Consider the following 21,310-nt stretch of genomic DNA (forward strand, 5'->3'; position numbering starts at 1 on the left):
CCAGAGGTGGAGTAGAACGAGAGGACAAAATGCCACACAGGCAAGATCTTTCACATCCATATCTTTATTAGGGCCACTTCACGCCAGATATTTTTATACACAAAAACCATGTCAGAGTAACAACAACAGGCGCACCGCCATTAGAGGAGAGCGATGCAAAGGCTTTCTTTTGCCACAAATGCCTGAGTCACAAAGCTGTGTACTTGCAAAAAAAAAAAAAAAAAAAAGAAAGCGTTCGTTCCAAACATCGCAATCAAATAGTATTGCCATCTGGCGCAACTACAATTAAATTTGTATTCTCTTGGACAGAAGGGGAAAAAGGATAAATCAAGAAAGAAAAAAGATTTCAGGCAGTTCAGACGGAACTGCACAATCCTCGGCACCTTTACTCAAAAGTAAGTCCCACTGTGTTCAATGGGGCCTTCGCCCTAGTGTTCTACGAATGCAGCGAAGTCACACATGTCGTGGCAGTGGCATATATAGACTAGGCTACACACCTGAGATGTACTGCCCGTAATCAAAAGGTGTATGGAGATAATGTACCATTTTCTAGGGTGGATTCAACGAGACTGCATGTGTCAGCTGTTGATTCTTTGTGCCCACAAGTTCAGGCCCATCATCAACACCAAATATAGTTGGAAAATCTGTGATTGACATTGGTTCATAGTATCCTTTATTCTTTCCTTTTAATATGGGTTCACATTTTTAAGTGCAGCATCATTCAACCCAGTGCTATAGCCACCATTTTCATTTTCTCAGCTCAACTCTAGGGCATATTCAGAGCACAGAGGGATTTTGGGGAAGGGAAGACGGTGGCTGCTGCAGTCTCTTTGCTTGGAACTTCTCTTTTCAGTGTTGGTTGAGTTGTACAGCCATCTTTGCCCAATAAGCTTACTGGGGGTGATGGCGGGTGGAGTGGAGATCAGGGTGGTGGTGTGTCCAGAGGTAATTTTGCCAAGGACACCATCAAACTTGGTGCTGGCCCTGTACGAATTCCTAAGATGTAGTGAGTCTGTTCATATGCACATTACTTGGAAGATAACCCCTGCTGAGCAACATAGTGCTACTTCTAAATAAGTGCATATAGGATTGCAATTCTCTCCCTTGTATATACAGAAATAATTGACTCTGGTCTTGCATCAAAATTTGCTCTGTCCCCACTATTTAAAAAGGTCTCTAGCCAAGTGACAGAGATTGTCAATCATGCATATGTTTTTTTTGTTTGAAACAGCTGCTAAAATTTGTGAAACAAACTTATTTCTGTTATTTTGCTAGTGGTGGCAAACATTATTTGCATTTATTATTGTTATTTTATGTCCAATGGTTGAAATAACAAATATTCATTCATTGCCCTCTCAGCTACTACAGTGCTAGGGTGCTCATCCAAGTAACAAAACAGCAAGGGTATCCTTTCTAATATGCAGTACCCCAGTATTTTAGGAACTTTGAATTTATTTGGCTTACGTAACCTTCCTACTGGGGAAAGCCAACAAAGGAATTCTGAACCATTCTGGTTTAAACACGGTGCACATAGCAGTACAGCTATTTCCACCATAACAAGGCTATCCACCCATTACACAGTGGAGCAGCGGTGGGCAACCTGTCACTCTAGGACCACATTTCGCCCTCTGACTAATTTCATGTGGCCCTCATTCTAATTTCAAAAGCCCTCTGCATGTGATCAACTCAGATCTCTGGCAAGAGTGATCTGTCTCTTCCTTGGCAGCCCACTGCATGGGAAGGAAGAGGGAGAGAGACAGAGAAAAAGGGGTGTCAGAAACAGAAAAAAGTGTTGCAGAAATGGAAAAAGGGTGAAACACCCACCCACTCTGGACCTGCCTACCACTGGCTTTGGTTCCACACACCATTGACATCAGGCCCCCAACAGATTGCATGTGAGGGAATGCAACCCTTGACAACAACAATGAAAAAGGTTGCACACCCGTACCATAGAGCTACCAATGATTTCAGCTGGTTTGAGTAGGAAAAGGTGTTTTTCCTCATTTGTAAAGCAAGTTATAGAGCAATGCTTTGGAAATAAGACGCTCATGTTATATCATTGTTTGCTTTACATCAGCTTTACTTTATAGCAGTCTTTCTGTACTGTTGTTGTGACCATAATTTGTCTCATACAACATTCACAGACACACCTCAGAGGACGTTTTTAACCATGGCAAGTTTTATGTAAAACTTTAATACTCCACACAATGATGAAATTTACACCAGACTTTACATGGGATGTTGGATGAGTTTTTGTATGGCGCTGCCTTGCACATAAAGTTCACTGCACAAATACTGACAAAGTATTTACGAGAAACAGCAAAGCAAATTAATAGTCTGTCATAAATAAGGTGATCAGATATCCTTGGTCTCATACAATCCCATAAGTTGAGCAAGTTCTTTCCGCCTTAGCAATCCTTTTGGTGGAGAGCTCCACTGTTTTCCTATCTTCTGTTAAACATACACATAGTTTTTTTTTTAAGTGTAATAGCATTGTTCTTTTTCTTTTTCTTTCTCTCTCTCTCTCTCTCTCAACTGCAATTCACTGCTTCCCCTCCTATGCATTTGGCTCCCTGGAGCAAAACCTATGTTTCTTCCTACAAGTAGATTCTTAACAGACTATATTAGGGAAGACAAACTGTTCATTCGAAATTCAGATGCTTCTGCTAAGAGAGAATATGTGAAATGTGAGATGAATCTGAAGGCTCCATATGGATTTAGAAAGGTCCCCAGAGGAACAAAATATCCCTGGTCACCTTACTCATAACCTGCTGTGCTTTAATGTGTGAATATATGACTGCTTTGAGCTGGATAGTGCTAACATTACAAGCACAAACAGTTCTATTCAAATACTGAGTTGGTGGAGTGTTCTATTTAAACACAAATTTCTGAAGGGATGAAGCAAGCAGAAATGATTTTCTGTACCCAAACTCACAAATTCCTAGAGGTTTCATTTTGGATGTACATTTGAATTGTACAATCTCCATTTTCCCCACAGCCAAAGGTGATCAAATAGACATGACCACTTTAGGAATTCACTGTAGATCCTCATGAAAACCCTTAATGGCAGAGACCACTAAAAGCAACATTTGCCAGCAGTGAGTTGTGCCTGCTTTCACAACAGCTAGCAAAACGTTTTAATGGTGATCACTGTAACAGAAGTTATTCCAACTAGAGACACTTCATAAGGGATTATTAGAGGATAATTTACACACCTATTCCCTGTTACATTTTGTCTTTCGAATTTGGTTTCACTTCTGTCTGGTTTTTAACAAGGAGGTGGCCGCCCGTGCCGCAAAATATGTTTTTCTAAACTATCTAAGATTGAGATAGCAATTCGTTGAACATGTGGATCAGTCTGGCTGTTTTCCTTGATGTTAAACAAGTGATGCAATCCACCTTCTTCAATTAACATGCTGCAGTACCTGGCAGCTGAAACAAGAGAGGGAAAGAGAGATTCAGTGAGGTCAAGTGTCTTGAGTCTAGCTGCATGCCTCTGTCACTTAAACATAAAACTGTTATATTCTGGTTAGAAAGTGCAACAGAATTTAGCAAAATTACTTTGTAAACAGTAGTTGTAGCAAGCAATCCCCATTTCTCCTCCATACTTCTTGTATCAAAGAGATGGCAGATGTTAAGCCACCATTAGCTGCCTTCTCACTTGGCATCTGCAGAAACTAAATATAGGCTTCAGGAGTTAAAAAAAAAAAGTCTCTTCCACAACTCAGACTCAGGAACGGGGTATAGAACAGACAGAATCTCCTCCTTTTGCATTGCAGTCCAATTTTATTCCTTGTTCTTTCATCCCATTTGTTTCTACCTCTCAGAACCCCTTTCCAGAACCATCCCATTTCTCTCCAGCCCAAGCATCCCAGTCTTTAGCAGGTACCCCAATATTCTTTTTATAGGGTACCACTATAGTCCTACCTCTACAGCCCAGCTTTCTAGCAATCTCACATATCCCCTGCATGTATCTTTGCAGTACTTCTATAGATAGAATAGTTTGAATATATTTTCTCATTTTATTTTCTATCTTGGGGGTGACCTAGGCGAGCACACATTTAGTGCTAGCATGAGCATGAGGGGAGCTTGCAAGCTGCTCTCTTGTCATTGCTGCTTTCAATTAACAACCCTGACATGCGAACCCGAAAACTCTGGGTTGTTTATGGGTTAAATAACCCAAAGTTAATCCAACAACTGCCCATGGTTTGTTGTTGCATTAACTCTAGGTTGTTAATTAAAAGCGGAAATGTCACGCATGTGTCTCACACATTCCACTTGTCCCCACAATTCCTGAGTTACACAACCAGGAATTGCTGCTGGACTTGTGAACAGTCTCAGTGAGTTGCCAGTAAGCTCCACAGCTGAGCAGGAATCTCAACCTTGACCTCCTGATCCAGGTCCAAGACTCCATGCACTGCACTGGCTCCTAGAATCCAAAAGTTATGGAACACACACACCACTGACTACTTTGCATTTTACATGGGATAAAAGTATCAGAGCTTATCTGATGTGAAATCATCACATATAATACACAGATCCTCTGCAAGATAGTTTTAACTTTCCACTTTCTTTAGAGAAAAGTGTCTTTAAATCACATATATGGCTAACTATCATAAGAATTATCTGGCGTCTGTCAGTCACTCCAATTACATGTTGAAAGAGATGCTTAAAATGTAGAATTATGTCTAATTACATACGGTTTTTGCTGCAAACGTGCTGCATGGCCCATACTGCCCACAGCTGTACACCAGGAGTCAGGAAACAGCCAAGCAAGGGGAAAAATGGGTTGAAGGACCTATTCATGAGAAGAAGAGTAGAGACCCAATCATTTTGGTACTTTAACATCATAGCCACAATATAAGCTTTCTCTTGCCAAAAGTGTCTACACAACTCATGAAAAGAGGATAATCATAAAGAGATCTCAGTTGCTTCTATTTGCTGTTAGTTTGACATTCAATTCCTTACTTCAACCAAAGCTGTGAGAAGATCACATGGACCTTATCTTAACTTCTTAACCAATAAACCACAACTTACCCTATGGACCTAAACCCATACACCATCTAGATGTTTTAAACTACAAATCTCATCACCCCAGACCACTGGCTATGCCAAGTGGGGCTAACTGGAGTTGTAATCTAAAACATCTGGATGCTGCCAGGTTAGGGAAGATTGCATATGCAGGGAGAGAAAGAAAGAGAAGCCCTGTTCAGATGACACACTAAGCCATGGTGGTTAAGCATTTTGAGCTAAACATTATGGCTGAATGTAACCACGGTTTAAACACGCTCATTGACCATTTGCTGCAAAAGCGTTAGCGGCCTAACCATCGGCACATCTACAGGAAGGGTTTGCTCTGGGGTTGCTTCGCAGCAGCGGCACATCATCTACATGACGCAGCCGCCATTGCGAAGCCATCCAGGGGCAAACCCTGGAAACTCTGCTCCAAAAAAGTTGGGTACTTGACCCAACCTTTTTGGCAGCGGAGGCTTGTCGCAGCCCATGGCACTCCCTGACTGGTCGCCATGGGCAGCCCTGCACCTCTGGAAAAGTTTAAAAAAACAACAGAGGGTTGGGGGACGAGAAGAACAGGCCATTCCTCCCCCGCTTTTTAATTTTTTAAAATTATATCTGTGGAGCTCCACAGATACAGATAATAAAAATAAAAAGAAATGGGGGTGGAGGGGTGGGGAACCGGCAGCCAGAGGGAGGAGATGTGGTTCGCCCAGTCCCTCTCATGTCCTCCTCTGGCTGCCTCGTTCCTAACCACCCACCTTCATTTGTTTTTATTTTTATTATCGGTATCTGCGGGGCTCCAAAGACACAGATTATAACCCCGTTCCTCCCCCCCCCCTCCTGTTTGTTTCTTTTTTACTTTTCCAGAGGCGCGGGGCAGGAAAATTCGTACTTGCCTTCCTTCCCATGCAGATGTTGGGAAGGAACACAAGTGCAGGTGCAAGGCACCTCATGGTGCAAAAGCGGTGCCATAAGGATGGGGGCCATGGCTTGGCATGTTATCTGAACAGGTCCAGAGACTAACATGCAGGTTCCCTTCAACTCTTGCACAATTGGAACAAGGTGAGGAAAACAGCATTACATTCTGCTACAAGGGAGGATGCTATAAGGCTTTTCACGCTGCCAGGCAAAGCATGTTCCAAAGCAGGGATTTTATCCTGCACCTCCTGTAAACATGCTCTGCGCTGGAGGAAATGTCCTTGTTGAAAGAGGAACAGCTGTGCTGCTGTTGATCTCCTTCATTTCTTTTGTTAAGTCAAGAAATCTGTACTCCAACATTAGTGTGTGTGTGGTGTTGGTGTGTGAGTGTGTGTGTGAGAGAGAAAGTAAAGTGCAAAAGTAAAAAGTGCAAATCTTGAGATGTTGCATCTAGTTGGCATGTAGTTGTTTGCATCTTTCTCCTGATTTTTTTTAAATCAAAAACAACCACAGGAGTTTGTGACTTTGAGCAGAAGAATGGAGTGAGGAAAGTAGCCAGAGGGGGCAATATTAAGCAGAGAAACTGCCAGAAGGAAAGGTGTAAGCAGACCCTTTCATATCTTCTCCCACTCCCCTCTATTGCTGTGCTCAAGTTCACAGCCTCTGTATATTGCTTTTGGGTTTTACACAGAACTGAGTGGCACTTCATTCCTGTTAATATTTTGTCAGTTTCACTTTTGCACAGAAGGAGGAATGACTACACTGACTAAACATTAACCAAATGGTCCCTGAAGTCCTGAACTCTAAAACTTGTGGCTGCAGCTTTAACTTACTAACCTGACGGTTCCTGGTGAAATGTTTCTGTGTACTGCTGTTAGTGTTGGGGGATGTCTGTACATCTTCTAAGCCACGGAGCGGCTGCGCAGTGACACTGGGTCAGTTATAAGACGCAGCCGCCAACTCGCAGCCATCATAGGGCCTTTTGTTAAAGCTGCGTGGTAAAAAAAAGTCAGGAACTTTCCCTGACTTTTTTCTTCACAGCAAGGTCACCATGGCCCTTCCACCATGTGACTTTGCTCCAGGGTTGAGCCAGGGTGGATGACGAACCCTGATTCGTTGCCGGAAGCCAGGCAGAGGGCAGGGTTGTGTTAATTCACCCCAATTTATATCCGAAACTGCGCATTTGTGGAGGGAGCTTTTATTCTTGACTTTGCTGATGCACAGCTGTGCACCTCCAGTATGTAAAAATACAGATCTGCTGCGTTCGTTCCCTGGCAGTTTGCTCTAATGGGGCAAAACTGGGGTAGGGGTCATCTCATAGGGAGAGCCCCCCCTTCATTTCACCCCATCAGTTGTGCATTATGCTTGTACATGAAGTTGCATAAGCAGTTGTGCAAGCATAATATGCAACTTTACACAATCGCTTACAAAACTGTAACTTTAATGAATTCTCCTCTTGCACATAATTCCAAATCTAGTTTCCACTAGCACAACATCATTTGCATTAGCAGAATGACACAGTTAGGTACTTCCCATATGAAAATAAGTCCTGTTTTGATCTATGCAATTTCCCGTGCCAATGCGCAGCATGAGAGTGCAAGGAATTATGCTAAAGCGACAGTCCTCAAGTCCTTTCTCCTAGCAGCAGTAGTACTGGATTCAGTAGATCTGCAATCCTATGCACACTTACTTGAAAGTAAGCCTCACTGAACATAGTGGGACTGACCTCTGAGTAAGCATGCATAGGATTGCCCTGTTAGTCTCTTACAGGGCAATCCTATGCATGTCTACTCAGAGGTCAGTCCCACTGAGTTCAGTGGGATTTACTCCCAGGTAAGTATGTATAGAATTGCAGTCTACATGTTCCACTAGACCTTTAAATCGAGAAACATGAATTGTCATCAGTCAGAACCTTTGTACTGACAGACCGTTAACGCTTCAGGCCGAAAAAGTGTCATTTGTAGAAGATTAACTAGACCTCAAGTTAAAAATTTATTTATTTATTTGCTCTCCAGTTTGATGTGAAGGCTGTAATTACCTGTATGCCACCATTTCACATTCTGGAGTAGGCCACTTCAAAATGGCAGAATGCTGTAAGACAAGGAAGGATGTTACTGTTAACATTTAACATTGCTTCTGGAATAAAGAGGAGGCAGTATTTTCAATCACATCTATACCAGCTCTTCTAGGAGTGAGGTTCTCTGGCTGCGGCTCAGCGTCCAGGCTTGTTCTCCTCGCGATATCAAGTGAGCAATAATCCCAGCTGCAAAGTAACTGACTTCCACCTCCTTACTGTGCAATAGCTTGCTGATGTGGTCAATGAAGTCTTTCCACATTAGCTCTGAATGGAGCTCTTTAACCTCTGCTATGTTGTTCTGTGCGGAAACAAGATGGAGGGATTTCAATGTGGGTCAAGAGTTGCATGCAAATAAACTTGTTCTGTAGATTGAGGCTAAGAGCCATGAGAAATGTCAAATCTGGGCATCATCAGACGAGCGTATGAGTCACCCAGAGTTGCCCCTCTCCCAAAAATGCCCCTCAATGATATTGCATCCAGGTCATTTTGGGGTTAAGCTTTGTTTTTGCTGCTGTCTGCAACATCAGCCAAGTAGTTTAAAACAAACAAAGAGGGCTCCCCACCACCACGGCTAAAGGTAGGGTCCACCAGAATGGTGGCTAATTCTGGTGCATACCCACTACCAAACTGGAGAAACAGACTGCTATTTTGCCATCCATGAAAGGAACAGTTAATAGAATGGCATCTAAAGCAATTTATCGCATGCAGTATTAAATGTAGGGGGAGGAGGAGAGGTTAACGAAGAGAAGAGCTTCCAATATTTGGCTAATTATATCTTATTCTTATTTAAAATATCCTTCCCTCCCATTACGATCTTATTCTATTAAAATCTTACCAGAAGGCCAAGAACTTTCTGTTGGATAGAAGACTCAGATGGAAAAGACTGCAATGAAAAACAAAGTATATGCAATCATTCAATAAATAATAATAATCAGTTTGATACATATTATGATTTTCATAACAAGTAGCTACTTGTGAAAAGGCCCGGGAAATTGTGGGGAGCTTAGAAATTCAAATATGTCATTGTTTCGGCAAGGTAGGCCCAACCCTCCTACTGCTGAAAGCAGGAAGGACTGGGATCAGAGGAAGCGTGCCCAAGGCCACTTGCAAGCCTTTGATCTAGGGCAGGGTGAGGAACCTATGGCCCTAAAGTGTTGTTGGACTCCAACTCCCTCAGCCCCAGCCAGCAGGCCAAAGCTCATGGATTATGGGAAGTGTAGTTCAGCAAACTCTGGAGAGCAACACATTCAAAATGCCTGATGTTTTGATGGGTGAGGGAGTGAAGAGTAGAATTTGGGGTTGCCCCTCAAGCAATGGAAAGAAGAAGCCTTCTAGCAGTTATTTCCTCTCAAGTAATAACCATAGGAACAGAGTCAGTGAGACAAGGCCATTCAATGTACGAGCCATGCTGGAACAGACCAAGGGGCCATCTAGACAAGCATTCTAGTCATACAGTGGCCATCCAGCTGCCTGTGGGAAATTCCCAAGTAGGATATGAGTACAATAGCACCTCTTCTTGTAACTGGTGTACACAGGAATACTGCCTCTGACACTTGAGGTAGCATATAGCCATCAGGACTAGGAGCCACTGATTAGCCTTATCCTCCATGAATTTGTCTAATCCCCCTTTAAAGGCATCTAAATTGCTTGCCCTCACTACATCTTGAGGTAGCTAAAGCCCTCCTATGATGGTTTTAGCAGCAGGGGGTGGGGTGACCTCCCTGAGCCCCCTTTGCCTCTGAAACAATTCTTTTGGGGAGGCGATCTGGACTTAGAGGAAGTTCAGCAGAAGGGAAACAGCCCAATTACCCCTGCAATCGCATTCCCCCCCCCCCCCATCTCCAAGGCCAAGACCTGTGTGTGCTAGGACCTCTTCCGGCAGGCCTATCCAGTAGAATGTTAGAATGCTTTTAGGCTGTTTTAACAATGTATACTATGTTTTTAATCAGTATTTTATGTATTTTATACTTACTGCTGTTCCCCGTCTCGATCAAAATGGATTGGTGGGTAAGAAATAATTTTGATGATGTCTGATTTGGGGAGCTGTAAGGGGGTTGTCACAGATCCCCTTCCCTGCTATTTTCATGTAAAGATAAGAGGTCTGTACCGTGGCTCAAGAGCTTCCCTTTACTGCCCAGACCCACAGACTACAAATGTCAGGATCGTATTTGCAGACAGAAAAAGATGCGCAGAGACTGACAGGCACCCTTCAGCTCTCACCTCCAAGACTTTCATGAAGAGCTCCAGCCCTTGGTTTTCAATAAAGTGCCGACATGTGGTTGGGGACTCATCTGTGAGATTCCAAAGTGCACTCAGTGTAAACTTAAGAGTAGTATCCACTACATTCTGATTCGTTTTTTGCTTTACAATTTGAAGTAGTTGCTAAAAAAGAAAAAGAAAAAGAGAGAGACAAGAAGTGGAGGAGGAGGAGGAGGGACTCGCCGTTGTAAACTTCATGCTTGTTTCAAATCTCAGCTCAAACAACACAATGGTAATCACATGTTTGTTTGGAACCAGTTCTGCCCCAATCATAGGAAGGAAAAAGAGAAGAGGTGTCCCACCCATCCCAATTCTGAAAGCCAAAGGGACACAGGAGAACGGGTGCTAACCCCCGGGCCCGGGCCTGCAAAGGCTCTCTCGAAATGCCAGTTTTCTTTCAGCTGGATTCCCTTCTGGTAGCAGAGTCCAGCTGTGGGAGTTGAGAGGGTGAGCATCTGTGGAGAGACTGCAAGGAAATTAGCCAGAAACTCTCTCTTCACCCATGCATCCCTTTTGACCTAAAGTTTAGCCCTCTCATCCCTCCTGCAACTTTATACGCAACTGGGACCAACCTGGGTTTAAACAAACAAGTCTGCTGCGGTCATGCAGAGTTTGCTGTTAAATGCAGGTTAGGGGCACCAGAACAGTATTCCCCTTTAAGAAGAATACCTTACATTAAAGCAGGGCTGTTAAACACGGACCAAATCTGGCCTGCCTGGAATTCCCAGATGGGCCCCTCCTCTTCCCCTGTCCCCCCTTTCCCCAGACTGCTTTTGTTATGTCCCTCCCCACACCATTCTAAAAGATTGAAATACCTCGCCTAATTCAGTGGGGCTGGCTTCCAGGTACATGTATACAGGATTGCAGACTCAGGATATCATATAGAATAGATGCTAAGGAGTGGGGACCAAAAAAGGCCTTTTGCTAGTATCAGCCAAAAGCCTTTTTGGCACACTGCCATCTAAAGAGGAGTATCAGAAGTCAAATGTTCCATCAAATTAGAAAAGGATTGGCTTGAATGCTAGCTCCATGCACACCTATGAGTCCAAGGCCATGTGGCATGTGGTGTCGGGGTAGGGTAGCCAGATGCAAAAGAGGGCTGGAAATTACAGCGGGCATGGCCTGTCATGCATGTTGAAATCCCCTCTTCTACACAATTCTTAAAGGTGGAGGAGGGGACACACACCCCATTCTTTTTTGCAACTTAGGTAGAGGTCCACAGGCTGCCACACCAACTAGTTCACTTCTTTGAACAGCACCGTCTACCCATCTAATGAAACACTGTTAGTGCTGCTACGTAAACAAAGAAGAGCACTTTGTCCTCTTTTTGAGCAGTATGATTAATAAATAAAGGAGATTAACTTTTCAACACAGGCTGCTCCCAGACTGTGGAATGGCCCGCTGGAGGAGACTCGTCAATTCAGCAGTCTATCAGCTTTTAAGAAAGCTATTAAGACTGATCTCTTCCGGCAGGCAATATCCAGTGGAATTTTAGGATGTTTTTAAAAAGTGTTTAGGATGTTTTAACGTTTATTATGTTTTGATTCAATTTTTATGTATTTTATATTTACTGTTGTTCGCCGCCTTGATCAAAATGGAGAGGCGGGTAAGAAATAAATTATTATTAATTATTATTATTATTATTATTATTATTATTATTATTATTATTATCTACAACACACCCACAAGAGGTTGTAGTCCATAGTAAGGGGATGTCGCAAAATGCAAGAAGGAAAATCGAATGCATCCCCCACCACTGTGAACTTGAACTAAGAGCACCACTCACTTCTGTATCTGTTTGGGGGTGGGGGGAGACGGACGGGGACGACAACAAGTATCTGTGTCAAATTCATCAGAATATTTTTAAAAACACACCCCTCGAATAGTACAAAGAGTTAATATTCTCAACTTCCCAATGTACTCATCATACTAATGGACATGTTTAACAAAAGTGCTGTCCACTGTAACACATTTGCGCCAGCCAAAGGCGACATGTCAAAACGGTGCCACCACTTAGCTTACCCTGACAATGAAGAGCTCTGCACCAAGTTGAGCTGTTTGTTCCGTTGAAAGCTATAAACAGAAGAAGAAAAATCAAACAGAAATATCAGATTACTGTCAGAAGGGCCTTGGGAGTTAAGCAAGTTACAGGCACTGAAGGTCTCACACCTTTGCAGCGAGAATGGAGATTATAGCCACGGCCATCCTCTGCATATTCTGATCTTCATGGTTACATAGCCATTGCATAACGAGCTTGGCTGCTTCAAATCTGAAAGGTAACAGACCGAAAGTTCACAAATGAGCAGGTGGGTGGGAAATACAAACACAACATCCCACATTTCAGATAGCAAGAAAATAATCACTTAGGTCACTGCTACACAAACAAAAGTGCACAGCTGAATTTTAAAAACCCAGCTGGCCTCAGTGCTTATAATGAGCAAAATATCTTCCTTCTGGTCTTCCCTGCCAATATTTATGAGGAGTACACCACTTTGGGTCCATGATGTGGCAAAGCCCATCTTCCCACCCACCCTATCTTCAGGGCCTTGCCTTTAGCTGTTAAGCAGAGAGTGCTATGGATCCCAATTGACTGATGGGACTGGGAAGGAATTTTTACCCAGACAGCAGGTTGGCGTGGGCAGTTATGGGTTTTCAAAGTGACAGGTGTTAGTTTCTGTGTTGTGACTGATGCTTTGTCACAATACCTCATCGGTGGGGAACTTCACCATGAAGCAGGGACTTCAGTTTTGAGAGGTAAACAGGAAGGGGCAGCCATGATTCTCAAAAGGAAGGGATTCTCCTTAAGAGGCCTTGGGGGCAAAGGCTCCCTGTACTGAACCAGTGGGATGGCAAAGCAAGCAAACCAACCTGCACTGCCCTCTTGCTGCTGTGATCTCTATACTAGGTCATGCTAACCTGCTTATGATCAGAAATATCTTTCACAAGGTTTATGCCTTCATGTCTGGCTGGGGGGGTGGGGTGGGGGTTCCAAACTCAGTGATATGTGTGCTAATAAAGTTGGTGGTAGTCTTCAATGTTCCGAGAAGGGATGTCCTCTTCTTGCCCTCTCAAGACCGATAATTATTTTAGTCTTACTAGCCACATGCTAACATTTTTGTCTATCTTTTTCTATACAAAATGTAAGGCCTTATTTATGAATCTCCTTAAATCCACTTACAAGAGGAGCTAGAGAGGGGCAGGGCTGTGTGAACTTGGTACATCCAAAAGTTGTGCTGGGAACTTTTTTTAATCTTTGAGTGAAGAGAAATATTTTTCTCTTTTTCCAACAATAATATCTGTTAATCTTTTAGTCCAGAGTGGGGCTGGAAGAAGAGGGACTTGTGCAAGAACTATTGGAAAGCATATCCAGCCCTCTTCTGGTTTCCAAGCTTTTTCTAGGCCATGCTCACAACTAAATGGGCCAGAAACATTTGCAATAAAATTGAAATTTGCAAGAGCCTATGCTTAGTGCCAAAATTCCTCATGTATGGATTAAGCCACGACGCACATCGCTCTGTGCAGCATGCAATTATTTCTTCCTAGAGCAGGAGGCAGTGGGTGGATTTTCCACCCACTTGGCATTATCTATGAACATGGACAATTGCTCCAATTTAGTTAGAAAGTGGAGAACTCTTAGGCTAATCATCTTCACTGACGTTAATTCTGAAGCAGTACTGCTATCCCTAGTAGCTAGGCTATTGCACAAAGCTAAAGCCATTTTCATTAATCTACATAATCCAAAGCCTTTTGGTCTAAAGTTGAAGTCAACCATCCTTGGCGGAGAACATTTTTTTAAAAAAACCAACAACATCCATTATTTATGACTGGGGAGAACATCCAAAACAAAACACCCAGTAAAACTTTGGCATGCATGTGGATCCAGCAAATTTTGCTTGTATTCCATGACAAAAAAAATTCAACAACCCGAAATGCTCTCCCCTTCCTCGTAATTCAGAAGGTAAAACAAACCTGTTAAATGGAACATCCTGAAGAATCCTATCACTGCACAATGACAGAAGGCAGTTCTTTTGCAGCTGTAAGAAAGCAAAGCAGCACTCAGTGCAAACTGTTCCACATGCAGGATTTTTCAGTCCTTCCTTCTTTCAACATCAATCTAATAAATTAGGGCTGGGCAACTTGTAGTCCTCCAACTGTTTTCTCCTACATTTCCCATCAACCTTAGTGAGCATGGCCAATGGTAAGGGACCATGGGAGTTGTAGGCCAAAACAACTGAAGGGCCAAAAATTGCCTATCCCTGTAGTAAATTCTTAATAATTCAAATATGCCTTTTATGATTTGATATTGTCATTTGCAAATATATTCATTAAGAACAAGATGGGCTGAGGTGAAAGGTGCAATGTATCAGAGTTTACTAGACACTTCTGTTGTATGGATTTATACCCTACCATTTAGAAAGTTTTCTCACAAAATGGTCTACAAATTATATAAAACACTAAAAAGATTGTAAGTCATATGGCAGATGGTCTTGTTTTCTTTTATTCTGTACAGTGCCATGAACATTGATGGCTTTTATAAATAAATATCAACAGTAAAATACATTTAATAAAAACACCTCTAAAAGGATTTATAGTATTCAGTCAGCATGCAGAGATTAAAAAGCTAATCAGAAAAAGCTTTCTTGAATAAAAATGTTTTCAAGTGTGCTTAAAAGTACAAGGAGAATGGAGGTGCCAAATTTCCCCAGGGAGGGGAAATGTAATTTATTTCAGCAAATTTTATTTTAAAAAGCTATCTAGGTTCTTTACATAAAACAGAACATGGACAAACTGTGGTTAATTTTAACTATATTAGCAGAAACAAGCCAACTTCAAACATACTTTATGAAGCTCGTTTGTTTTCACTAACCATAGTTAAGATTAGCCACAGCTCAGATTAGCCATAAATGATGTGCTAACCTGTAGTTAATCTAAAACTGAAGCAGAAGTTTCCAGTCTCCTCCTAATGGCCTCACTGAAGGAAGAGAAAGGAGGATAGAGCACATGAGCATGGAACTTCACTAGAGTTACAACAATTTCAGCTGAACTATTGTTTAAAAAAACTCACCAAGCACCTTATGGTTAATGAAATTTCATAGCAGTGTAGTGATTTCATCAGCCATGGGCCAATACTGGCCACATTCATACCAGGCAATATCTGGATATAATTTTTTAAAATACGCTGAAACCATTTGGTTCATGAGACATTTCCAACAAGACATTGCTCACTCCTGTCCTATACAGTCAGATTTAACACTCGTCTACTCATAATTAAAAGTCAACAATGGTGAGGAAACACTTACCCAACCTCTTCTGAGGAGATGGAACTCACAGGAAAGGGGAGGTTTTTTTTACATAGTTTCAGCACACTAACTCAGACCTTTACCTTGAAAAGGCTTACCTGTTGGTGATTGGGAAAGTGCTCCATGGCCTTAAGGAGCAAATGAGTGACATCTGCCAGAAGCCTAACAGGCATGCCCGCTGCTAAGTCTTGTTTTGTCAAGTTAAACACACAGGCACTCGCTGCTAATTGCACTGGCAAATTCAGAGGGTGGTTTTTCATCCCAATAACTACTAGCTGAAACAAACAAAAGATCAAAACAGGTCAAATTAGAACTTCCTATCGTATACAAAGTCACACGTACAGAATCAGCTACAAAATCCTAAGGAAAAACTCAGCTTACTCATCCCAGGCTCTCACACATCACTACCCCAAAGCTATCACATTTCCCTTCACATTCCCAAGGGAGTAGGTTGGCCAGATGCTAAAGGGAACAGGGCTCCTGTAGTTTTCATAATGGTGTAGAAGAGGGAAATTCAGCAGATGGAGCTTATATGAGCTATCTTCAACACAACTATTAAAGGTGCCAGAGCCCTCTCTTCTTCTGCATCTGGCCACTTTGTAAGGGCTTCTCCGGATGGGGCTTTTATCCTGCAATTGAGATTGTTTTACTCAGGGAGATTTGCGGGCCCTTTACATGATGTCATCAAGCTCCAGGGCCCATGCTTTCTGACCTTTATCCTGTTTTTGTTTTTTAAGATCATGGATAATGAGCTATTTAAATAGCGTGAGTTGATTTGCTCCATGAAAAGGGAAAGTGGCTCTGTAACATGTCACCATCTAGTGGCTGTATAATGAAGCCACTAGGTAACTTGGAAGTTTGTGACAAGAATTCATTCAGTGGGAAATGGGGACTTGAAATAGTAGCAACTTTATTTAGCTTTCCAGTTTGTGATATGGGCACAGCTTGGTGTCTTTGAATATGGGTCTCCGCCAAATGGCAGTAAAGTGGCTGGGGTGGTGGAGCAGTTTTCCCCATGGAAGTAACAGGAGGGTCACCAGGGAAGCGACAACTTTACCATAGGTCCATTGCTCCAGAGCTTGCAGAGAAATGAACTCCCTGAGGGAAAAGGTGGAAGTGAGAGAAAAGGGGTGATCTTAATTCCGCAAAGAATTCGGAAGCAGAAGCCCCAGTAAAGTTGTGGCATAAAAAGCCTGGTGTGGAGAAGCCCTAAAATAGGAAGAGGCAGACCAGCCTTTTCCTCTTGTTAGATGGCTTGTCCCACACCCCACTCCCCCTTCTTATTTTCCAGGAGCACCGTAATTCAGAATTATAAAGGAATTGCGGAGAACAGGCACACAGGCTCTCTGATCCAAGGCAAGCTTGGAAAGCAAAGCCCTGAGTAATCCAAATCCCCTACCCTCCAAACACACCTGGAGATATAGTCTGTTTCTTGTATATCTTTTACTGATAACACATCCAGGCAATTTTTCCCTCAGGCAAGCTGAATAGCTGGGAGAGAAACTACAGTGGAGGGAGAGGGAGCAATGGACCTATGGTAGCGTTGTCGCTTCCCTGGTGACCCTCCTGTTACTTCCATGGAGAAAACTGTTCCCCACAACCATCCACCCCCCATTTGGCAGAGACCCATATTCAAAAACACCAAGCTGTGGGCCACATCACAAAATGGAAAGCAAAATAAAGTTGCTACTATTTCAAGTCCCCATTTCCCACTGAATGAATTCTTGTCACAAACTTCCAAGTTATGTGCTACAAAACATAGGAAGCTGCCTTATACTGAGTCAGCCCACTGGTCCATCATGCCCAATATTGTAGACACTGACTGGCAGCAGCTATCCAGGGTTTCAGGCAGGATTCTTTCTTCACCCTACCTGGAGAGGCCAGGGATCGAACCTGGGACTTTCTCCGTGTGTGTGTTTTATATATTCATTACAGTGGAAGTGCCCCCCCCCCTCTCTTTTTGGCAAAACATTCTTTCCCAGCCCCTAATCTACGTAAATGCATTGCTCATTTTCCTGAATTTATTTATTTATTTATTTATTTATTTAAAACATTTGTGTCCTGCCCTATATCACTAGGATCTCAGGGTGGCGTACAGATTTTCCAATTATCAACATTTATTTACCAGTGCACACACATTTTATTTTATTTGAACTGTATTTTGCTGAAGACAGCCTCAGACAGATTACATCTGCAAAGATGCATCATCAGCACTAAATAGTTTTTACCTTTAGAATTTCTGGCTTGGTTTTTTCCATAATATGCGTAAGGCTAAAAAGATGAAAGAGTGCCTCCCGCACAAAGAACGCTCGCTCGCTGTAACGCTTCAGAGCTTCGGAAATCTGAGTTTCGTTTGCTTCTCCGGATACCTTCAGCATACAAACACAAGACACTAGAGTTTGAAATTGTAGCAGAAGAAGGCACAGCTAAAATATATGTTTCGAAATTTATTTCTTGTGGTTTGTCAAGCACAAGAGAAATACTAAAAGCAGTACTTAGCCCAACGGTTTTGCATGGTTAACTTACTCGTTATGAATTTATTCTTATATAACCAGGCCTGCAATTCAGCATAGCTTATGAAAAGTAAAAGGATTCAGAGCACTATCCTATACGTGTCTACTCAGAATTGTCCCAACTGAGATCGATAGGGCTTATTCCCCAGGTAAGTGGGTATATGACTGCGGCCTAAGATGCTGGACCTAGCCCTTTATACAGGAAATGCTGCAATCTAGCTCAGGGGCACAGACCTCTTTCAGCCCAAGGGCTAAATTTAATTTCAGAGTAGCTCTTGGGAGCTGCATTCCAGTAATGGGCAGGGCAGAAGGCAAAGAGGGTGGAGCCCCCGCAAAAAAATGCCAACATATTTAAGCTTCAAGCTCTTACTGCCAGTAACAAAGCCTCCGAGAGGCATTTCAACCTTTTAGAATGGGGGGAAAATGCAGAACAGCCAGGAAACCACCTGTGGTTGGGGAAAGGGGTGGGCCATGGGAAGGGGAGTGGCCTTCTGGGGAACTGCAGAGGGCCAGGCTGGGGCCCCAGGAGGACCAGATTCCTACAACTGGAATTCAGACGTAAGGCAGGTGAGCATCCAAGGTGAACCAGATTCCCACAACCGGAATTCAGATGTAAGGCAGGTGAGCATCCAAGAAAGAGAATAATCTCAGGATGATCGAAACCAGTGGTCTTCAACTGGTCCAGATCCAAGACCCCCCTTGAACTCCCAACCTGTAACATGGGACCCACTTTCACAATTTCCCAACATGGCGGCAACAGCTTTGCCGCGACCCATCTGAACTGATCTCGCCACCCACTTTTGGGTCATGACCCACCAGTTGAAGACCACTGCTCCAAACAACTTCATTGATGAAAAGACCAATGCTTTTTTGCCTCTTTTCTATAATATTAGGCCTTCTTCAAAGTGTTATAAAAATGTCTACAGAGAGCCTCATAACAGATTGCCTTGTGCTGTAAACACTGGTGACTGGCTAGTGGAGTTCAGACTATTATCACAAAACTCTAACATTCATATCCAAATTCACCATATTTCAGGAAAACTGTATTATTATTATTATTATTATTATTATTATTATTAGTTACATTTATATACCACCCCATAGCCAAAGCTCTCTGGGCAGTTTACAAAAGTTAAAAACAGTGAATCATTAAAAAGAAATATACAAAATTTAATAAAAAGCATAAAATACAAACAAAAACAGACAATATCCATTTAAAAGAATCTATTCTGGGGTCAGTTAAAAAACTCAGAATATGCTGTTAAATGCCTTTATGCATTAGAAATCAGGACATTTTCATCCTATTTGAGATTTCTATATTCTTTTGATATTTTAACCCTTCCATGCCAATCCATTCCCTGCAATCTCACCCACATCAAGTACTCTATAAATCCCATGATGCAGTAGTGTAAATTTGACTTGCTATACATGTGCAGTTTTGTGTTTCTGCACTCTTCGATGTTGCAAATCTAAGCTGCTAGGCAATGCTGACAGACAAAATACGCTGCAAAAAGCAGACACAAAATAAATGATCCATCCCCTTCAATGCAGACCTGGATATCCAGGAAGAAATCAGTACCCTTGTTTCAGATGAAGAGACCACAGAGCAAATTTCCCTAGCGGTCTTGAAGCAGCCCTTGTTTGATAATGGAGGCTTCAATCCTATACCCACTTACCTGAAAGCAAACCCCAATGAAATCGGAGGGATGTATGATCAGCAGCTAAACTCAACATTTAGCAGAGACCCCACATGTGCATCACTAGGAAAGTGATGGGAGTGCACTTAAACTCTTGTATGAACTGTTTATGAACTGGCACTATGAGGGATTTGTACTGAAGAGGTCTTCATTTTCTAGCCATCTTGAAACTTTAATAGGACAATTAATTAAATGCAAGTAAAATAGTCTTTGCTCTTCATGAACTTCACAGGGCCATCGATATTTCATGAGCATGGTTAACAAACTGCTGCCACATGTCTTTATAGAAGCTTTGCGACCCAACTGAGAAATACCTTTCTATAAACCACCATTTATTTTTTTAGGAATTATTCACATGCAGGGCAACTGTGTCATGTATGCCCCTACTGCCCCAGTGTTGGGAGCAGGTGACCCAGGAAATCAATCAGAAACAGATTCTGATTCAGAAGATGCCGAGCCGGGGGGGGGGGGGGAGTTCACAAGGGAGAGCCTCAGCTGTGAATGCGCCCCTCCCAGAGTCTGTCTCCTCAAGGCCAGATCCTATGCTCTCAGGAGAGAGGGAGTCAACTTCGGGGGCTGAACATTCCAAAACATTCAGCGAGATTAGCAGCAAAGACACAGTCAGAGATTGCGTGAGAAGGCATCCACGCCTCCTCCTCCACCTTGAAGCTTGGGACATTTGAAAAGCCTTCTCTTTCCTTTGAATGGTCAATTGTTTTGTCTCCTTGGGGACACTTGGGCAGCTACAGCACACGACAAACTGTAACATTTTTTAAAAATAAACCAAGTGCGGGCTGACCAACAGGTTGCCAGAAGACAACATACTAATAGGTATGGAATGGCCATTGAACAGATCTGTCCTTTGTTGCTGGGCAAGAAATTATCCTCCTCTTCTTCAAGCAGAAAAATACACCACCACCCACTTCTCATGGCTGTGCGTCTCAGCAGGGCTGGTGGGAGGCGGGAATGACAAAGCCAAAGAGTCTCCTATCACCCAGTAGAAGCAATCTGAACTAAACTGTCATTGCTATGGAGTTTGGGCTTTGAAGAGCAAAATAACTTATTTTATACACTGCAGGGAAAGGAAAGTGACAGATGGGGTTGCAGAAGAAAAAATAGAAAACCACTCTTTTTGGAATAGCAAGCTGCAATATATACTGTGGGGAATGCAGCAGACATTTTCTGAAATGTTATGGTACCTCAGAGAACACAAAGTGCTCAGAGAACCCCTGAGCTTAAAAAATAAAGCAAAACACCCACGTTTTGCCATAAGAACTGTTAAAAAGAAAAGGGGGGATCACAGACGTTCACCAGTGCTATTTGCCTTTAGAAAAGCCTTTATGCTATTTTTCAAAACCCCAACACTGAGGAAAACCCGAAGAGCAGTTTGAAAGGTATTCTGTGATTGTAGCTTTGAGAGGATTCTCAGGAGAACAGACAGGAATGTCTGCCTCTCTGTTTCATGTCCTACATGTACAGAATTTTACTATGTATTCATTATATTCATATTCTGCCATACGGCCCCAACAA

The 21,310-nt window shown here is 42.6% G+C and overlaps 1 protein-coding gene across 1 annotated transcript in view; it reads right to left on the bottom strand.

Moving 5' to 3' along the window:
- Positions 1 to 2,157: 2,157 nt before the first annotated feature.
- LOC134407149 (protein zyg-11 homolog B) overlaps positions 2,158 to 21,310 on the bottom strand; it is a 29,876-nt gene continuing 10,723 nt past the window's right edge. Inside the window, exons 4-14 of the mRNA XM_063138821.1 lie at positions 17,799 to 17,939; positions 15,669 to 15,845; positions 14,240 to 14,304; positions 12,440 to 12,539; positions 12,293 to 12,343; positions 10,232 to 10,393; positions 8,847 to 8,894; positions 8,112 to 8,309; positions 7,973 to 8,025; positions 4,701 to 4,798; positions 2,158 to 3,432 (exon numbers count right to left, since the gene is read on the bottom strand). Of these exons, the coding sequence (XP_062994891.1) occupies positions 3,269 to 3,432; positions 4,701 to 4,798; positions 7,973 to 8,025; positions 8,112 to 8,309; positions 8,847 to 8,894; positions 10,232 to 10,393; positions 12,293 to 12,343; positions 12,440 to 12,539; positions 14,240 to 14,304; positions 15,669 to 15,845; positions 17,799 to 17,939 (1,257 nt within the window). The 3' untranslated portion in view covers positions 2,158 to 3,268. The remainder of the gene's footprint in view (positions 3,433 to 4,700; positions 4,799 to 7,972; positions 8,026 to 8,111; positions 8,310 to 8,846; positions 8,895 to 10,231; positions 10,394 to 12,292; positions 12,344 to 12,439; positions 12,540 to 14,239; positions 14,305 to 15,668; positions 15,846 to 17,798; positions 17,940 to 21,310) is intronic.

Source organism: Elgaria multicarinata, chromosome 1, assembly GCF_023053635.1.
Source record: "Elgaria multicarinata webbii isolate HBS135686 ecotype San Diego chromosome 1, rElgMul1.1.pri, whole genome shotgun sequence".
NCBI classification, from domain to species: Eukaryota; Metazoa; Chordata; class Lepidosauria; order Squamata; family Anguidae; genus Elgaria; species Elgaria multicarinata.